At 41.8% G+C, this 15,857-nt stretch overlaps 1 protein-coding gene across 3 annotated transcripts in view; it reads left to right on the top strand.

Moving 5' to 3' along the window:
- Positions 1 to 15,857, top strand: part of CTNNA3 (catenin alpha 3) — a 407,433-nt gene that overhangs the window by 333,046 nt on the left and 58,530 nt on the right. For all 3 annotated transcript variants that reach the window (XM_066191821.1, XM_066191820.1, XM_066191822.1), the window contains one exon: positions 13,731 to 13,823. In XM_066191821.1, the coding sequence (XP_066047918.1) occupies positions 13,731 to 13,823 (93 nt within the window). The remainder of the gene's footprint in view (positions 1 to 13,730; positions 13,824 to 15,857) is intronic.

Here is a 15,857-nt window from a genome sequence, read left to right as displayed (position 1 = left end):
GGCAGTGGGAAAGGTTTGGGGTTAAATGGTTCTTTATTGCTACCCTGAGTTCTCTTGTTTTCTGTTTTTAGAATTCCTTAATGTTCCATGGGTATAATTGAGTTCAGGTTCTGCTTTTAATGACAACCGCCTTCCTTTTAGTTTGGGGTTTTTTAAATTAACAATTCTTGCCAACTTGAATCACGCCAGGTTGTTGCTTTGAAGGTGTGCTCAGGGTTGCAGTGCAGTTGATGAAGGGAGGTGGACATGAGGAGACATAGTGATAACAGGGAAACTGACTCACAGAAAAAGAAACCTTAGAAAAAAAAATCTTTGGAGAATTGAAAAAAAGTACAAAATACCCTCCACTGAGCCTGACAAGTGGAAGATGGTATTTTTGAGTCCTTTTTTACCTGAAAAGATTCTGTAGATGTAGACAAAACTGATGCTACCTGGTTTCCTGAGAAATGCTGGGACTTTCAGCCCATTCTTAAAATAGAGATAGAGGAGTCCCTTCATTATATTACCAACAAAATGAGTATATATGGGTACTGAAGGGAAGTGTATTGCAGCAGGGGAGTGCTGTGCATCCTCTAGCACGTGGATTGGGTTGAAATTGGTGTTTTACTGCACCATTCCTCCAGTGTAGCCTAGCAAACAGCAACAGGGCCTCCAAGGTAATTGCTGTACCAGGTACTTCAGTTATTAGGAAATTAGAGCAGTAATATTAATTTAAAATTAGTTTGTTACTCCGAGTGCCTTGTGATCCTGGTCTTCATGAAGTAGTCTGCATAGAACTACAGAAAATGGAAGAAAACCTGATTATTTTGCAAGTGAACGTAATTCTTTTGGAAAGTAGAAGCCTTCCTTTTTGCTGAACATGGTCCAGCATGAAATAGCACATGAGAAACGATCATATGGGCCAGTGTGAATTGCCTTTGAAATCTCCTGGACTGTGCTACAGTGTTAAATGCACCCACAGAAGGAGTCACAATTGCATGTTAGGATACAGCAGAGCATGTCCACGTGAGGGGTAAAGAGCTGCTGGAAAGCGTCTGGAGTGAGGCTGTGGCAGCCTGGGGATGCACACAGGTACCTGTGTGTCCCTGAGAAAGGCTTTGTCACCTGGCACCTGCCTCAGGCAGGCTGCACCCAGAGCAGCTCAGAGCCCCATCCCAGCCATCCCATCGCTCCTGGGGCCTGCTGGGCTGCCTGTGTCGGGTCCTGGCCAGCACACCGGGGAGTTTCCTCACGAGTGCATGGACACTGAGCTCACTGCCTCACTGCCTGGCTGTGTGGTCTTGCAGGGCAGGCATGGGTTTGGCCTCAGTAGTCGGTGTCAGAGCTGCCTGGGGGCTGCCATCCATATTTCCTCCACCCCTCTGTGCTGTATGAATCACACCTCTGCCTGCCTTTTGTGTGTGGTTTGTGCATGGAGGGAATCAGATCAGCAGATGTCAGCTGTATGTTTGTGGCTGATGTGTTCTCAGAATGGGGATTGGACCCTTCTCCCCTAGTGAGGAACCACTCTGGCATCTCACCTGAGCAGGGCGTGCCGTGGTTGGGAGCTTGGCTGGCCCCACAGGGAGGCCGTGCCAGATACACTCTGAAATGCTTGTGGGTTTGGGAAAGCTGCATTCCAAACACAAAAAGAAACGAGCATGAAACTTAATTAACATTCAGCAAATGAAGAACAGACATGAATAATTGTTTGCTGTTTTAGTGAGGGAATGCTAAACACAGAAAACAGAGGTAAAGCCATCATAGTACCTGGTTATGTGCTTGAAGTGATGCGAGGTCACACCAGTGCCCTGGACGTGTGGGAGTGTGGAGCTCAGTCTGGCTGCTCAGAGGGCAGCCAATAAAACATCTGCTTGTCACCTTGGGAAGTGGAGCCAGAAGCAGAACTTACCCAGATTTTAAGCACAGCAACATTAGTGGAAATTGTGAATTAATTTACCAATGCTGGGGTTTGCAGTTAATCACTTATTGCTGAAATGGAGCCAGTCCCCAAGAGAGATGAAGCCTGAAATTTTGTCTGCCTAAACTTAGGCTTTTCTTTCCACTTGGTGGTTCCATTCCATTAATGCAGCCTTAGACCTTGCATCATGCAGCTTCCTCCATCTCGGACTGGGCTGCTTGATTTGCTCGTGCAGTTTATAGGAAACTCACAGGTCAGAAAGCAGGTGACTCACCCTGGTTGTCCTTCAACTGCTGAAAGGCAGTTATTTTTTCCTGAATGAAAAGATCATCCGGCATGATAGTGTTGCTGCTGTATTGTTGGTCTGGTTTCCATTATTCTGGTTTGGATTATTAAATGGCATATTAAATTGCACCATGCGTTTGTAGAACATACTGAATTTATAACTCACAGGAGTGTTTTCTCCCAGCTCTCAGGTGTCTCACCTGGTAGAGATAAACTGAGATGAAATTTTAGGCTGTGTTTAGTTCATCAGTAAAAAGCTTCTTTTTCTCCTGGTATTTCTCTTCCGGAAAGCTCAGCAGCAAGTATTAGCTGCAGCCTGGCTCTTTAGAGATGGAATGGTTCAGTCCTACTCATCCTGTGGGATTGCCAGATAGCTCAGGGCTTTGGCAGGCAGCTTCTACCTGGCAGAGTTCGGGTTTAGGCTGTGATACATTTCCACTCCTTTTTGTTTATTCTTGGGTTTGTTTATGAGCTCTGAGATTTATCTACTGCCTGGGGAAGAAAAGAAGGTTGAACAGTATTAATTGCCAAAAAATGCCATTCTCCAGAAAGAGAAAGTAAGAGGAACAATTGAAATTCCTGTCAGGGAGCATTCAGCAACCCACACAAATAGCTTACCACAAAGATGTAGCATGGTGTTCTTCGAGGAGTCGTGGTGCTGATCACAGGCATAACTGTGCACTGTCCCGCCTCACACTGTGGTGTTTCTTTGTATCCTCTTCTTTTCTTTTCCTTCCCCTCCTTTTTTCATTTCCTTTCTCTTTTCTCTCCCCTTCCCTTACAGTTGGTCTTGTCTTGTTTATATGCAGATTCTCTTCTCATGCCTCATGCTAAGGTAGTGTAAGAATTGTCCTTTGTAAAGCCTGAAAACTGGCCTCCCCACAGGGTGCCAGTCTCTTTGGAAAAGGGTAACTAATGCATAAATTCTGATTTTTTTCTGACCTGAGAAAAATGCAGCAATCAAATACGTAATCTAAAGATACTGAACTATGTCAATACTGTCTCCTGTGCAGATCAGGATGAACTTCAAATAATTCCCTGTGTTCATTTGTCTGACCTGTTCCTAGGACATTCACAGCTGGCAACTGGAGGGTGCCTTCAAGCAGTCAATCCCACTCCATTCCCTTTAGAAAGTTCTTCCTTAAATCCACTCCCCACATCTCCTTATGGCGTCTTAAAGCACTTTGTGTCCATCAAGGATGGATGATCTCCTTTTCCTGTACACCTAAAGATGAGTTTGTTTAGGTTTTTTTCACACCATGCTGATGCTTGTTGGATCCTGTTCTCCAGCTTTGTCCTTCCTTTGGGAAGCGCAGTGCCCAGCCCTTGATACAGTACTTACAGTGGAGGCTCAACCCCCAGTTGAAGGGAAGGCATATTTCATAAGGTTTGCTGTCTTTGTGCCTGCAGATTCTTAGAACAGTCTGATTGCCTTTGTTTTCAGGAATGTGATGCTGCTGCATCCTCTTTAACCTGTGCTCCCCTGTGATTCCTGGTGCTTTTCTAGCAAGTATTTATCATGTGTGTTTTCCTCTTTGCATTAAAAAGAAAGGTCCCTAGATTCTGTTCTGTTGTTGTAAAGAAAGACTTTTTAAAATCTGTTGCCATGGGATAAAAATATTTCTATCAGTGCCAGTTACTGATTAAATTTAGGCTGCTTATGGTTAATTTGTGTTTAGATTCATTAGTTCTTGCTGTTCAATTACTGTTCAAGTCAGATAATACTGGAGATGTCTGAAAGACTAATTTCAGCCCATGCAACCAAGCCAAGTTTCACTGAGTTATGATTGGCTGCAGTTATTCAGTTTTGTAGGTACCTTAGTTAAAAATAAGAGAAATGGGCGTTTATGTCCCAACACGAGCAGTGAGAACCTCCAAAATTCCCTAGTTGTTTAAGCAAGTGCCCTCTGATTTATTGCAGCCGCAATACCCAGAGCATTAGAAATTTGTGACCTATGAGAAAAACACCAAATGTGTTAGTCCTAATTAGCCCAGGGAACAGAGAACCAAAGGGGAGAGAAGGGAAGATGAGATAGTTGTTTTCATTGATGTAAAATGCACAAGACTGGAGAAATATCTGTGTTACACACTCACAATGGATTACAAAGAGGATGAACTCTGACTACAAGGGGAAGATTCAGTTTGGACATGGAGAAAACAAAATGTCATACATAAGATTTTGGTAAATTTTCATATATATTAAGGGTCTCGTGTTTGACTTTGTGCCAGTTTTGTCTCTATCAGTCTGTTAGCAGATGACAGTTGTGTTGTCTCTCCTATTTCACTGGGCAGAGGAGGCTGTCAAAGCTGCATATTGTGGGAAAAAATGTGCAAAGTACTGATCGGAATAACTTTCTCATTTGATGTCTTAGAGGGGAATGTTCTGTACTGCCTTTCACAGAACTCAGTCACGAAACCTTCCCAGATGGAAGAATTCATTTCATGTGCAATCAAGAATTTTAGCATCTACAAAAATTCTAAGAAAATCATGTAATAAATAAATAATTTTTTTTTCAGAAGCTAGACCTGGACTAGTGTCCTTTGAGGGGCAGTTGCGGGGGATTGTGTGTGTTTGATTCCTCTTTGCTTGGAGAGCCTACTTGGTAATGAAGGCTCTCAGCCTCCCAAAACAGATTGAAATTAGTGGTTTGGGGTACGAAGGCTGTTTTGCACAGTGCTGGCTTTAATGGGTTCCTTAGTTCCACATCAGCTGGCACTGATCATGCACTTGAACATCATTGCTTACTGAATGAGGGTGGGTGGATGCGTGTTCTGGGCATCTGAAGCCTCTTGATAATTAAAAGCAGGAATGAAAGTGATGGATGCAAGATTCATGGTTAGGGTGGTTTTATTTCCATTGTCTGAGTGTCTGGGAGGAGTAGCTGCTAAACCAGGAATTTCTGCTTAACAGTTGTCAAGTCCTGGGTGGGAATGTGTGGGAAGGATGACAGCAGTGGTACCTGAGCTTTGAGAAGCAGGCTGTGCATTACAGTGTGCATTTCTCAGTGAGGCATGAGTTTGTGATGGAAGACTCACTCTGTGTATCTTTTCTAAAGACACCTGTTTTACTTGCAGCTCCGATAGTACAGAGGGTCAGTTGAGACTGAAGAGTCCTGAGCAGATGTTGAGGTTGTAGTTAATAATTTCATCTACTCCAGTTTGAGTAGCTCATTTGACAGCCTTTTACTGGGGAATAAATTAATCTATCAAAGGGGATTTTTTTAGTGTGATCATTTGGCATAATTCATGTAACAGAAACAGATTTGGCATGTTAGAAATCTTTGCTGAGGGGGGCTACCATTGCTCAGGCTTTATTCACCTGATAAACCTACATTTCTTGTGGAATTCTGAATTGTCTCTTTTTGTGTCTTGTTTCTTGTCTTTTCTGATCCCTGAAATGTTGTTAACACTATCGAACTGAGATATTCGCTGCACCTTTTTTACCTTTAATATATTGATGTATTCCAAAAGCAGTTTCTTTCCTGCATTTCATCTGCCTGGAAGTAATGGTTTGGGTTTGGCTTTGAGATATACTCTCCACCACAAAAAATGGAGGTTTCTGGGGAGGAAAGAGAGATTCTGCAGGAAGGCAGACTCCATCATGTGGTTTTAAAGTATTAATTTCAACTCTCTGGTTCTCAGAAGTGGATTTATCTTGTCACACCTCACTCCATCCCAGGATGCTGTGTGTTGCTGCCAAGGAATGCTGTTGGCTCCTGCCCAGTGTTCTTTGTGCCAAGAGCCCAAGGTCCTTTTCAGCTGGTCTGCTCCGAAGTCAGGCAGCCCCAGCTTGTTTTGTTCGTAGCTTCTGCCTTCCTAGGTGCCAGGATTTGCATTTTCCCTCAGTGAGTTTCAGAAGAATCCGTCTGGATGGCAGCCCTAGCACTGAGCTGGGCAGTTCCCTGCTGGTGTCAGTGCAAACGTGTTGAGCGTGTGCTCCAGCAGCTCCCCTGCCCTTGGCACCCACACACACACACTGTGGTGCTGCTCGTGTTCCCAGGTGAGCACAGCCTGGGATAAGTGCCCTTGGAGCTCCGCAGCCAAGGGCTGATGGCTCAGCTCAGCTACAGCGCCTGGGAGATGCTGTGCAGAGCCTTTCCCAGTGACACTCAGGCCATGACACTCCAGGGACTGACAGGAGGGTGAGCAGTCTGGACTTGGCCAGTTTGTTCCTCTGCCCTTTATTAAAAACGGGAACCATTATGAATTTTCACAGAGGCAAAATGCAGAGCACCTTTGAGGTTAGCCAGGCCTACAGTAAAGATGTTTTCGTTTATCTTTAATACATACAGTCAAGAGAGAGAAAACAAGGTCTAATCTCTTCTCATTTTCAAGTGTTGAGGTGATGTTTAGCAATCTATTTCAAACACAGCTATGAGCTGCTCCTATATAAGGCCATATATAATTTGCTTTATGAAGATTACTAGCAAAAGAACAATGGCCTAATTCATTTTGCACGATCTATTTTTAAACAGCTGAACAAATATTTCCATTATAAATGAAATGTCTTAATTAGCTTTCCACTAGATGGAGCAAATGTATGTCAACTCAGCAGAGGAAACGGGGAATACATTTTAGATAGCTGAAGAACAAAATCACTTGTATTAAAGCCTACTGTTCTATTCTTCTAAATTACCAGTTTTCTGAGTTTAAAACGGAAGCTTCTAAGCCATATGGTGATTGTTCCTACCTAATAAACATAAGCAAAGGCTGTGCTTTGCATGAAGCTGTGTATCAGTTGTCACGGTTCTTGTGAAATCAAGGCAGGGGCTTGGGCTGCAGCAGAGTTGTGTGATTGTAATACCTGCGTTTGATCATCTTTTGTTCTTAGGGGATCGAAATTCTTTTTTAAAAGTTACACCCAAAAAAGTGCTTCCTTGAAATAAAATAACTGGAAAAAAAGTAAAGAAGCTTCCAGGTTCCTAAGTGAGTCCTCAGGTAACCTGGTGAAGGATTTGCACCCCCTGAAATCTTACCTTCTTTTCTGGTCATGCTGTTGGTTTTATAAAACTGTTACCTTGTTTATAAATGTTACCCTGCCGGTATCTTTGGACCCTTTCGGCTACAATATCATTACTACACGGGATTTTCAGGCAGCTGTCAAGTTTTCCCCAACTTTAGAGTTGAAGATGTGTGGAGAGCTTTTGTGCAGCATAACTAGGTCAGTATTTCCAGCAGTAAATCACAGAATTGCTGTAGGCATTATGTGAGAGCGGCATATATACAAAATACTGTCAGGGAAAGGAAAGAGGAAGCAATCAGAACAGGGCTGAAATGCATGTTCCCAGCACAAAAAATGTAGTTTAGGATAGAAAACAGGTGCTGCAACTCTCTGTGCAAATTTATTGGCTGTGCCAACTTCACAGTTTTTCTTTAAAAGGATTTTCGGAGGGCAGTACTCTGAATTTTCACTTTAAACTTTTCAGTTCCACTCCTTAGTTCAGGTCTTCTGTGCCTCCTGGCTGGTTGTTGAGAAGACTGTTTTCCCAATGTTTGCCCAGTGAGACCTGGAAGCACAGGAATTGTCACATGGAATCAGGCTATTGATCTGCCCCTAATGGTGATTAAATTTAACTTTTTTGGTCCTAATCTCCTGGAGGAGAATGTTATAAAATGACTTGTGAAATGAGCAAGCAAAACCTCTAAGGATCCAGTAACAACAAGGCAACTTTGCCCCATACTGTGGGTTCGCGACATTTCTTAGTTTTAAAACCGCTACTCTTTATCCTGTAACATCTTTTATTATTGAAAATAGTTTCATCTTTCAGTGTCAAAGGTCACTACTTATTCTGATAATTAAATTCTTTGTTCCTCACCAAAGTTTATATTTTCACTGATCTTAACAGGAATTACAACTTCAATATATATAAAAAAAGTAGTTTGCATGGTTTTCTCTGTTAGTAACAAGAAACGTTTAGTACCTACATTTGAAAATGCAAATGTGTACAGGCTATGGCAGGATAATGATTTACTATGATTTTTACTATTTTTTGATGACAAATTCCTTGCCTGTGCTTAGTGACAATACTGCTATCAAAGACAGAACTCTGCTCTCTGGCTTAATTAATAATTTGTTGGTTTTTGTTAACAATGTCTCCAATAATGCGGTGAGCTAAAGATACCATTTGAAGGGAACTGCCAAGAATAGATTTCAAGAATAGACACGTGATCATCTTTAGCTGAGGGGATGGTGTTTACCATTGAGATGTCACAATATTGACAGATTAAGAACGTAGTATTTTAATTTGACCTTTATGATGTGGGGTTTATTTATTATAAAACACTCAGCTGCTTTTAGCAAAAAAAACATGCTAAGTACTTTAAATGACTAGATAGGAACAAGTATGTTGAGGCTCTTACTCAGCTAGGCAGAAAAGGTAAAAAATGCTTGCAGTTCCTTGTCCTCTTTCTAGTGCATCAAAACTCTTGCTCTGGCAGTGTGTCATCTGGCAGAATTAAGTGTGAGATAATGGTGGTGTTGTGACTAATACACAAAAATATCACACAGTAGCTAAATATTTGCAGAGCGTGATATTTTTGCATTTGTGACACACGTACCGGGGTTTTGTTACAGTGAGTAACGTGCAGCCTGACAGGATGAGGTGTTAGAAATCTGGTCGTTAGGCAAATGTCCACAGTAGAGTTTCTAATCTCTGTAAAGCCATTGTGTGCTCACTGAAGGACATAATAGACAAACTCTGATCCTCCTGGAGTGCATGCGAGCATTCTGTTGCTGCTCTGGGATTTACATAGCACAAATAACTGCATTTGCAGTGGTAAAATAAAGACATCACTCATCAGCTTAGCCCCTGTTAAGGTGTTAGTCTGCTCTGCATTTTAGTGTATGAATGACTGATGGGGCTGTTGGAACCAAGATAAGATAAAGCATAAGAGCATATAATGACAGTGTGGAGGTCAGCATTTAATTGAATGTTAGATAAGAGGAGATCGCTTCCTTTCACACCATGATGCCTGTTAGTCCATTTACTTTGTGCATCTTGGGATTTTAGACCTGGCTCTGCATTATGTTCTAGCAGCTGAGACCCTTTTATTGGCAGAATTGATGGTTCTATGGGCTGTATGTGACCTTTACAAGCAAATGATAAAGGTGAAGTTCTTTGGATTATCACTTCTGAGGAGGGTTTGCATAAAAAACTGTGTTGGAGAAGGTGCTGTGAGACTGAGTCAAACAAATCGTTCTACAAAGCTTGGATTAAAAACCAGATAAACCAGAAAACCATTTGCAGCCAGTTTAGAAAAACTGGCAGAGATCTAAAGACTAGGGCCAGACCTTGATTTTATTAATTATTCTCTTTAAAATCCTTGTAGAAAAGCAAATTAAAAGGTTTGTCATCAGAGAGTGGTTTTCATTTCATAGATGAAAAGGTAATTCATATCCTGAAATCACCTGGGTGCAATAGTAATGACTTGCTGTTGTGGCTTGGAGTTGAGTACCAGCAAGGTGTCAAATTCATCAATATTAGACTTCGCTATAAATATGACTTTGAGTCCTCAGCCTGAGTCTTCAGTAGCAAACCCACTGAGAATGCAGATTTATTACAATCACTGAAATGTGAAGAGGAGTACATGTACTTGTGTAGCTTGTCAGGCACAGTAATGGAATTACAGCCTAGAATGGATGTGTAGGGATATACCTGAATGTGTTGTTGTCAGGATCAGCGAAGGTTTTTCACAAGGGGCTGGAATCTCTTGCAGCCCGGGCCAGGGGCTGGGGCAGGCGTCCTGTGCACCCCTCGTGCCTCGCTCTCACTGCCAGCTGCTCCATCACCTTGCTGGTGGGGTAGGCTGCTCAGCCTTCATCTTGGAATGAATTTCTCCCCTCCTCCAGCACCTCTAGGGAAGAGTATTCAAGAGTTCTGCTCCAGTGGCCGCTGGAAACCTAATTTTTCTCGGTTTAAACTTGTTTCCAAACTCCATTTGCCACTGTGTTACACACAAGTCTCTAGGTTGTTGCTGACTGGAGTCTTGTGCTTCGTTTTACCCCTCAGCATTCTTCCTTAGATCTACTGGAAATTCCATACTTAATATGTCTCACAGTGGATTTGCCATTTATGTTTTGTATTCATTGTGTCACTGACTCCAGTACTCAAATCTCTCCCTCTTCTGTCACTTGCAGTTGATAAGATGCCTGTTAGGAGTCTTGAACAATACCTTCAGCTTCCTTCCGTGGTTCTCACTCCAGTCCTCCAGCTGTGCGGTTCTCGTGTGCACAGTTTCTGTTCATTGATGCTAGCACACAATTTTGTGTTGCAAGCCCTGATGTTCGTACCAGTTTAACCAGACAGTCATCAGACATTCCTTTTGAATAGCCGCGTGCTGGCACGTGGAATATTCATACAAGCAAATACAAGTGTGTCTCAGGATTTAATAAATAGTGGATCACGAGAATAGCATGAAAAAAATCATAGATTTTGCTTTGAATTACATAAAAGAGCTTCCATGGAGAGAAAACAATTAACTACTTCTGTTGTTCTCATTATTACAGCGGGGATTTTTTTTTCAGTTTTGGCGTATCTGAAAATGACAGAAAGTTTATGGTTTGTGATTAAAGGTTTGATAAATCAACAACTTCCCTCTTCATGAAATGTCCTTTGAAAACTTGATAGATTTGTTTTGTTCTTCTGAATTCTGTGGTCCCAACAATTCAAAACATGGCAGATCTGGGCTTTGGAGAGAGCTTGCTGGGAGTGCAGTCCTCTGGCTGGGAGTGTGGGCTTTGTGCAGGAAACTTCTCATCCCAGCCACGAACAGATTTTACTAACATGAAAAGGCAATTTAAAACCAAAAGGGTTTGTGACAGCATTTAGCCCGTGAGGGGTTCGGGTGAGCAGCACTTAGACCCTGAGTCAATGGCCTGTGTATGATAAGGAATTGGAGAGGGAATCCCTATGCCAGTGCCGCTGGAAGGAGATCTCTGCTCTACGATTTGCAGTTTGTAAAGTGCCAGATCAGATTAATACAATGATGATTTCATCTTTGGAAAGCTTACCTGAGACTGCCATTGAGAGGTGCCTTATCCTGCTGTCCTTTTGCTGACCTCTTTGCTAATGTTTCCTTGTTGAGGCTGGTCATATTTACATGGCTTGACTTCACAGAAAAACGGTATCAGTGGAATTCTACAAAATTCTCTTGATGGCCCTAATATAAATATATTGTGTAAATATATATATTTTGTTGTGGGGTAATAATGGTATAAAGCTCTCAAATACATTACCTAAAATTCATGTGACTGTCTTAAAGTTATTAACCACTCTCCCCTGTCACAACATTTTGAATTCCATGTTTTATAGAAGAAAGAAACTCTGTATTGGAAGTGTGGGATTCTCCAGTACAATTTACCCAGAAAGAAACTGTGCTCTGCTGCCATGAATCCAGCTTTATGATGATTGGGGGAAAAAAAATTCAAAATAATTTTATCGAAACCTAAGAATTGCAATATAATTTTAAAAATTGTATTAATAACCCAAGTATTGTTTAAGTTTAAAAGGAAAATGGTTTCTTTTTTTCTGTAGACTTAATCAAGGCTCTTACCTGCCTGAGGGAGTCAGCGTAATCCTGAGAAGCTGAAGTTACTGTTTTAATATCCCTTATGTTATTGGTCCTCTGTAGCCCTGGTTTCGTGCCTGAGATGTTTTGGTTTTCTGAAATTCCTTTCCCAGAGACTTTTCTGTAAACAAGAGAAGTGTTTTTGTAAACTGTACTTTGTTTTCATTCCTTTTCCTAGGAAAGACTTCTTAATGTCCCTCTAATGTGACCAATGTGATTAGAGAAGTTTGTCTTTTTGTCACCAATCAGATTGGTCTGTGTAAAACAGTATATAAAGGAAACGCATCCCAAAAATAAAAAAGTCATTTTCAGCTTTCTCAAATTCAGAGTCTGTGTCGCTGTGGTGTAAAAGAGCATCAGCCCTCTAATAAGAGTGTCCCTAAATGTTTCAATTAAAGTGAGTTTGTGATAGTCTTTTTTTATTGCAGGGATATCCACCACCACCACCACCATTTCATTTTGCTTTTGTACTGCAGCTTTTTCCTACAACTCTGTATGGTAACGGCCTTTGGCTACTGTGGAATTCTTACTAGGTCTAATTCCAATATTCAGACTGAGACTTGGTCACAATGTTAGTCTTTGCCTGAAAATAAAATGTTCTTTCCCCCCACTTTGGCAGTGTAGTGTTATGCTTATCTTTGTCCCAAAAATGGATTGCCTGTTCTCTTGAGAAACTTTGGGTGCATTTATCACCCCCAGCATTCTATTTCTGCCAACTTGTGCAGTGAGTTATTTGTTGCAGTGTTATCTCATAGAAATTATGATTTTCTTCAGTGGGTGAAATTGTCTCTGTGCTGCTGAAGCAATGAAGTGCTATTTGAGCCTTGTTTCAAGGCTGCTGTTGAACTCTGTGGTTTATGTACCACCCTCTGACCACAGAGGTTCTTTCTCAAAGGACACAAATGGAAGCAGGTGGATTTATTCAGGTTAATGCAGTGCCATTACCGTGCTATGGACCCAGAAATAAACTGACAGAACCCTGCAGTCTCTCAACAGATCTTCTTTGTATATGCCTTGACAGTAAAAACATGAAGGTGAGAATATACAGCAGTTCTGGATTAAAAACATTATATTTGACTTGATTGAAAATTGGGTGAAAATAATGGCTGGGCTTTTTTGTGCCTGTCTCTTACTGAGGTTATCTGGTAGTCCTGGTCTTGTCGTGTTTGGAATGTCGGGCTTTTGGGGGACTCGGAACATCAGGATTTCGCTCTAATTGGAGCTCTGTGTCAAGGTGGTGGTAGATCTGTCATGAGCTTTGTTGAGCTTGGTTCTATGTATTTTTGCTTCTTAAAAGTGTGAATTTACTTGATAAAGGAAAATTTCTTGAGTTTGCCCTCTTGCATCAGCAGAATTAGTATTATTTTTAAGTGGTTGGTAATCTCTAAAACCTTGTATGCTTCATTGTGCAGTGTTTTGCTGATAGAAGAAACTTGGTTTTAATGTTATATTTAGTGTGATTTATTAAGTCATGTTCATTGTGGGGGTTTTTTTCTATGTTATTTATGATAAAATTCAGAGCTTCTGCATGAAACCCCGTTTCTTTTAATAAGATTTTTGGTAAAAGGGAAGCAGTAAATAAATCTGAAGACCTGGATTGTATAGAAAATTTCTTGTTGTAAATTAAACAGAATCACAAAATCAACTGGCAGCTGATGTGACTAAAAGGAACAGACAGTGGCATATGAAATAATGCCACGTATAAAAATAGCAAATTAAGGACACTTATTTTTTTCTGGTAATGCAGGAACTTGTGCTGCTTAATAGAACCGGTAAGTGACACATTCACGATCCATTCTTGTCATGTAAAGGTTTCTTGTTAGACACCTTTGCTAGCAGCAACAGCACCGATTTAAACAGAGTTTGGTAACAGCTGGAACCTTCATCAGACCTTACCTTAGAGCAGCTAGGATGTGTTTGAGATGAGCAGCAGGTTCCCAGTGTGACAGAGAATATTAACCCTGTCCTGCCTTTCCAGACGCCCGAGGAGCTGGAGGACGTGTCTGACCTGGAGGAGGAGCACGACGCGCGCAGCCGAACCAGCGTCCAGACCGAGGGGAAAACTGACAGGGTACGTGTGACCCGGGGTTGGTAACGCACCCCACACCTCCAGCAGGTGCTTCCAAATAGGGAGAGAGTTTCAGTTTACCTTCAGACATTTTAGGAAGTTTAGCTGGAAGTTTCTGTGGGTTTTTCATTGTAATTGGCTCGGAGCCAGCACAGGAGCATGGATTGGGCTCCAAGTTTGTAACTCAAAGTCTATTGTTCATCTCATTGGGCCAAGGGCCAAAAAGCCCACCTAAACTGTTAAGTACTGAAGAGAGAGGACAAATAAACTCCACGCTTTTTGAGGTGTTGTAGCAAGTAGGAGACTTGTCTCTATACCGTGCTTGGCTTTGCCTTTGTTTTTGTATTATTTTCCTTCTTTATTAAAACCTTTTTGACTTTTCAAGACACACTCGATCATGCCGTCTCGCTAAGTGATTTTTGCCACCTCTCTGCCGGGCTGGACCCTCAGAGGGATGGGTATAACCCATACCAGGGCAAGCAGGAGCACTGTGAGCAGGGGAACGCTGCTCTAGTCTCCTCCTGTGTTCTCTTACTGCCACAACACCAGTAGTAGTTTGGAGATTCTTACTGTCAAAATATAATCAGAAGAGATCCACTAAAGCTTGCAAAGATCACGTTTTCATGCATGGTCTTCTGCTCCTCAGCTAAAGCAGAGTACTTCTTTAAGGGGATGATTTTCTTTGGAAAGAAAACCATAAGTAACATGTATTTGAGAGGGCGCAAACCAAGAAGCAGATGCTGAAGACAGTGGCAGGTGGGGAGCTGGCTGTCAGCAATCAGAGGCACAGGTTGGTGCTGTGGGGAGATGCCTCTGGGATGTGCACCTTCTGAGGTGGAAGGGACTCTTACACACAGACTATGGTTAATGCAGCTAACCCCCCCTTCCCTGTACTTTAGCACCATAGTATGGCCATTTCTCTTTTTTTTTTCTATTTCTCCCTAAAATAATACAGTTACTGTAAGTGTTCCTTTTTCTGCCATCTAGATAGAGGTCATGGCTTAAAGCCTGATTCTATAGTTTAGAAACAATTTTCCTAGATTTCAGGTCCTGCTATCAGGGCCAGAAATAGCACATTAGCTCCTAAAAGCAACAGAAAATTATAGCTTTGACTAAATTATATATGTATGTACTCAGCCTGCAGTACCATATTGACAGGCACCTGCACATAGGGGTTTTTTTTTAAAGATGTCTTAACAAATCTAGCAGCTGCAAACAAGACCTGTGATTTAAGGCCTCTGTTTGGAGTGCTATTTTGATATTGATATTTGAAGATTTACACCCAGAAGCTGTTTAGCAATATGAGGAATCTGTGCAGAGAAGATAGATGTTAAGGTTTAGACAGAGTGTGGTTCTGTGTGGTGCAGCAGCTTTGTGACCTGTTGGGAGGCTGTTGTGTGTAGTGTTGGCACCAGGAGTGACTGTTCCAGGAGTGCCTTGGCAAGGCTGCAGAGCAGCCTTTTTCCCTCCTTGAGTTCTTTCTCTTGGGCATTTCAGCGATAATAATTCAGTTTTATTTATACATATCTGGCTCCATATTCATGCTGCATAGGAACACTCTCGATTCCTCTTGCTTTGTCAAGAGTGCTGTAATTTCTTGGATGTCACTTCTCTCACTGCTCCAGTGGGGAACTGGTGCCTCTTTTCTTGCTGTTTTTTATCACAACATATAAAACCAGATGTGATGTGTGTATGCCACTTGTAACAAAGGCTACATCTTAACTAGCAAATCCTGTTTCCCTTATGTATGAGAAAGTCATGTATTATTAATCATACCTTCAGATTCTGTCTCCATAAAGAGAGAGAGTAGTGGTGAGATAGTAGGACTGAGATTTGACCTCGTATTTATCTTCCCGACTCATCTTGAGAATGTTTCTTCATTGATCCCTTCCCTCAGATAATTTCCTGTTTCTGAGATGAATCTGATAGTGCCTCTGGCACCGTTGCGGGCTGGGGGATACAGGTCAACTTGGGCAATGTGCTGTGAGATCTCTGTGTATCTAAACTGGTAAAAATTCTGATGATTATTTGTAGGGT

The sequence above is a fragment of the Chamaea fasciata genome, unplaced genomic scaffold, assembly GCF_029207755.1.
Source record: "Chamaea fasciata isolate MVZ Bird 193981 ecotype frontalis unplaced genomic scaffold, bChaFas1.0.hap1 SCAF_9, whole genome shotgun sequence".
NCBI lineage: Eukaryota > Metazoa > Chordata > Aves > Passeriformes > Sylviidae > Chamaea > Chamaea fasciata.
Note: the sequence above shows the minus strand (reverse complement) of the source record. Positions and strands in the feature narration are given on the sequence as shown.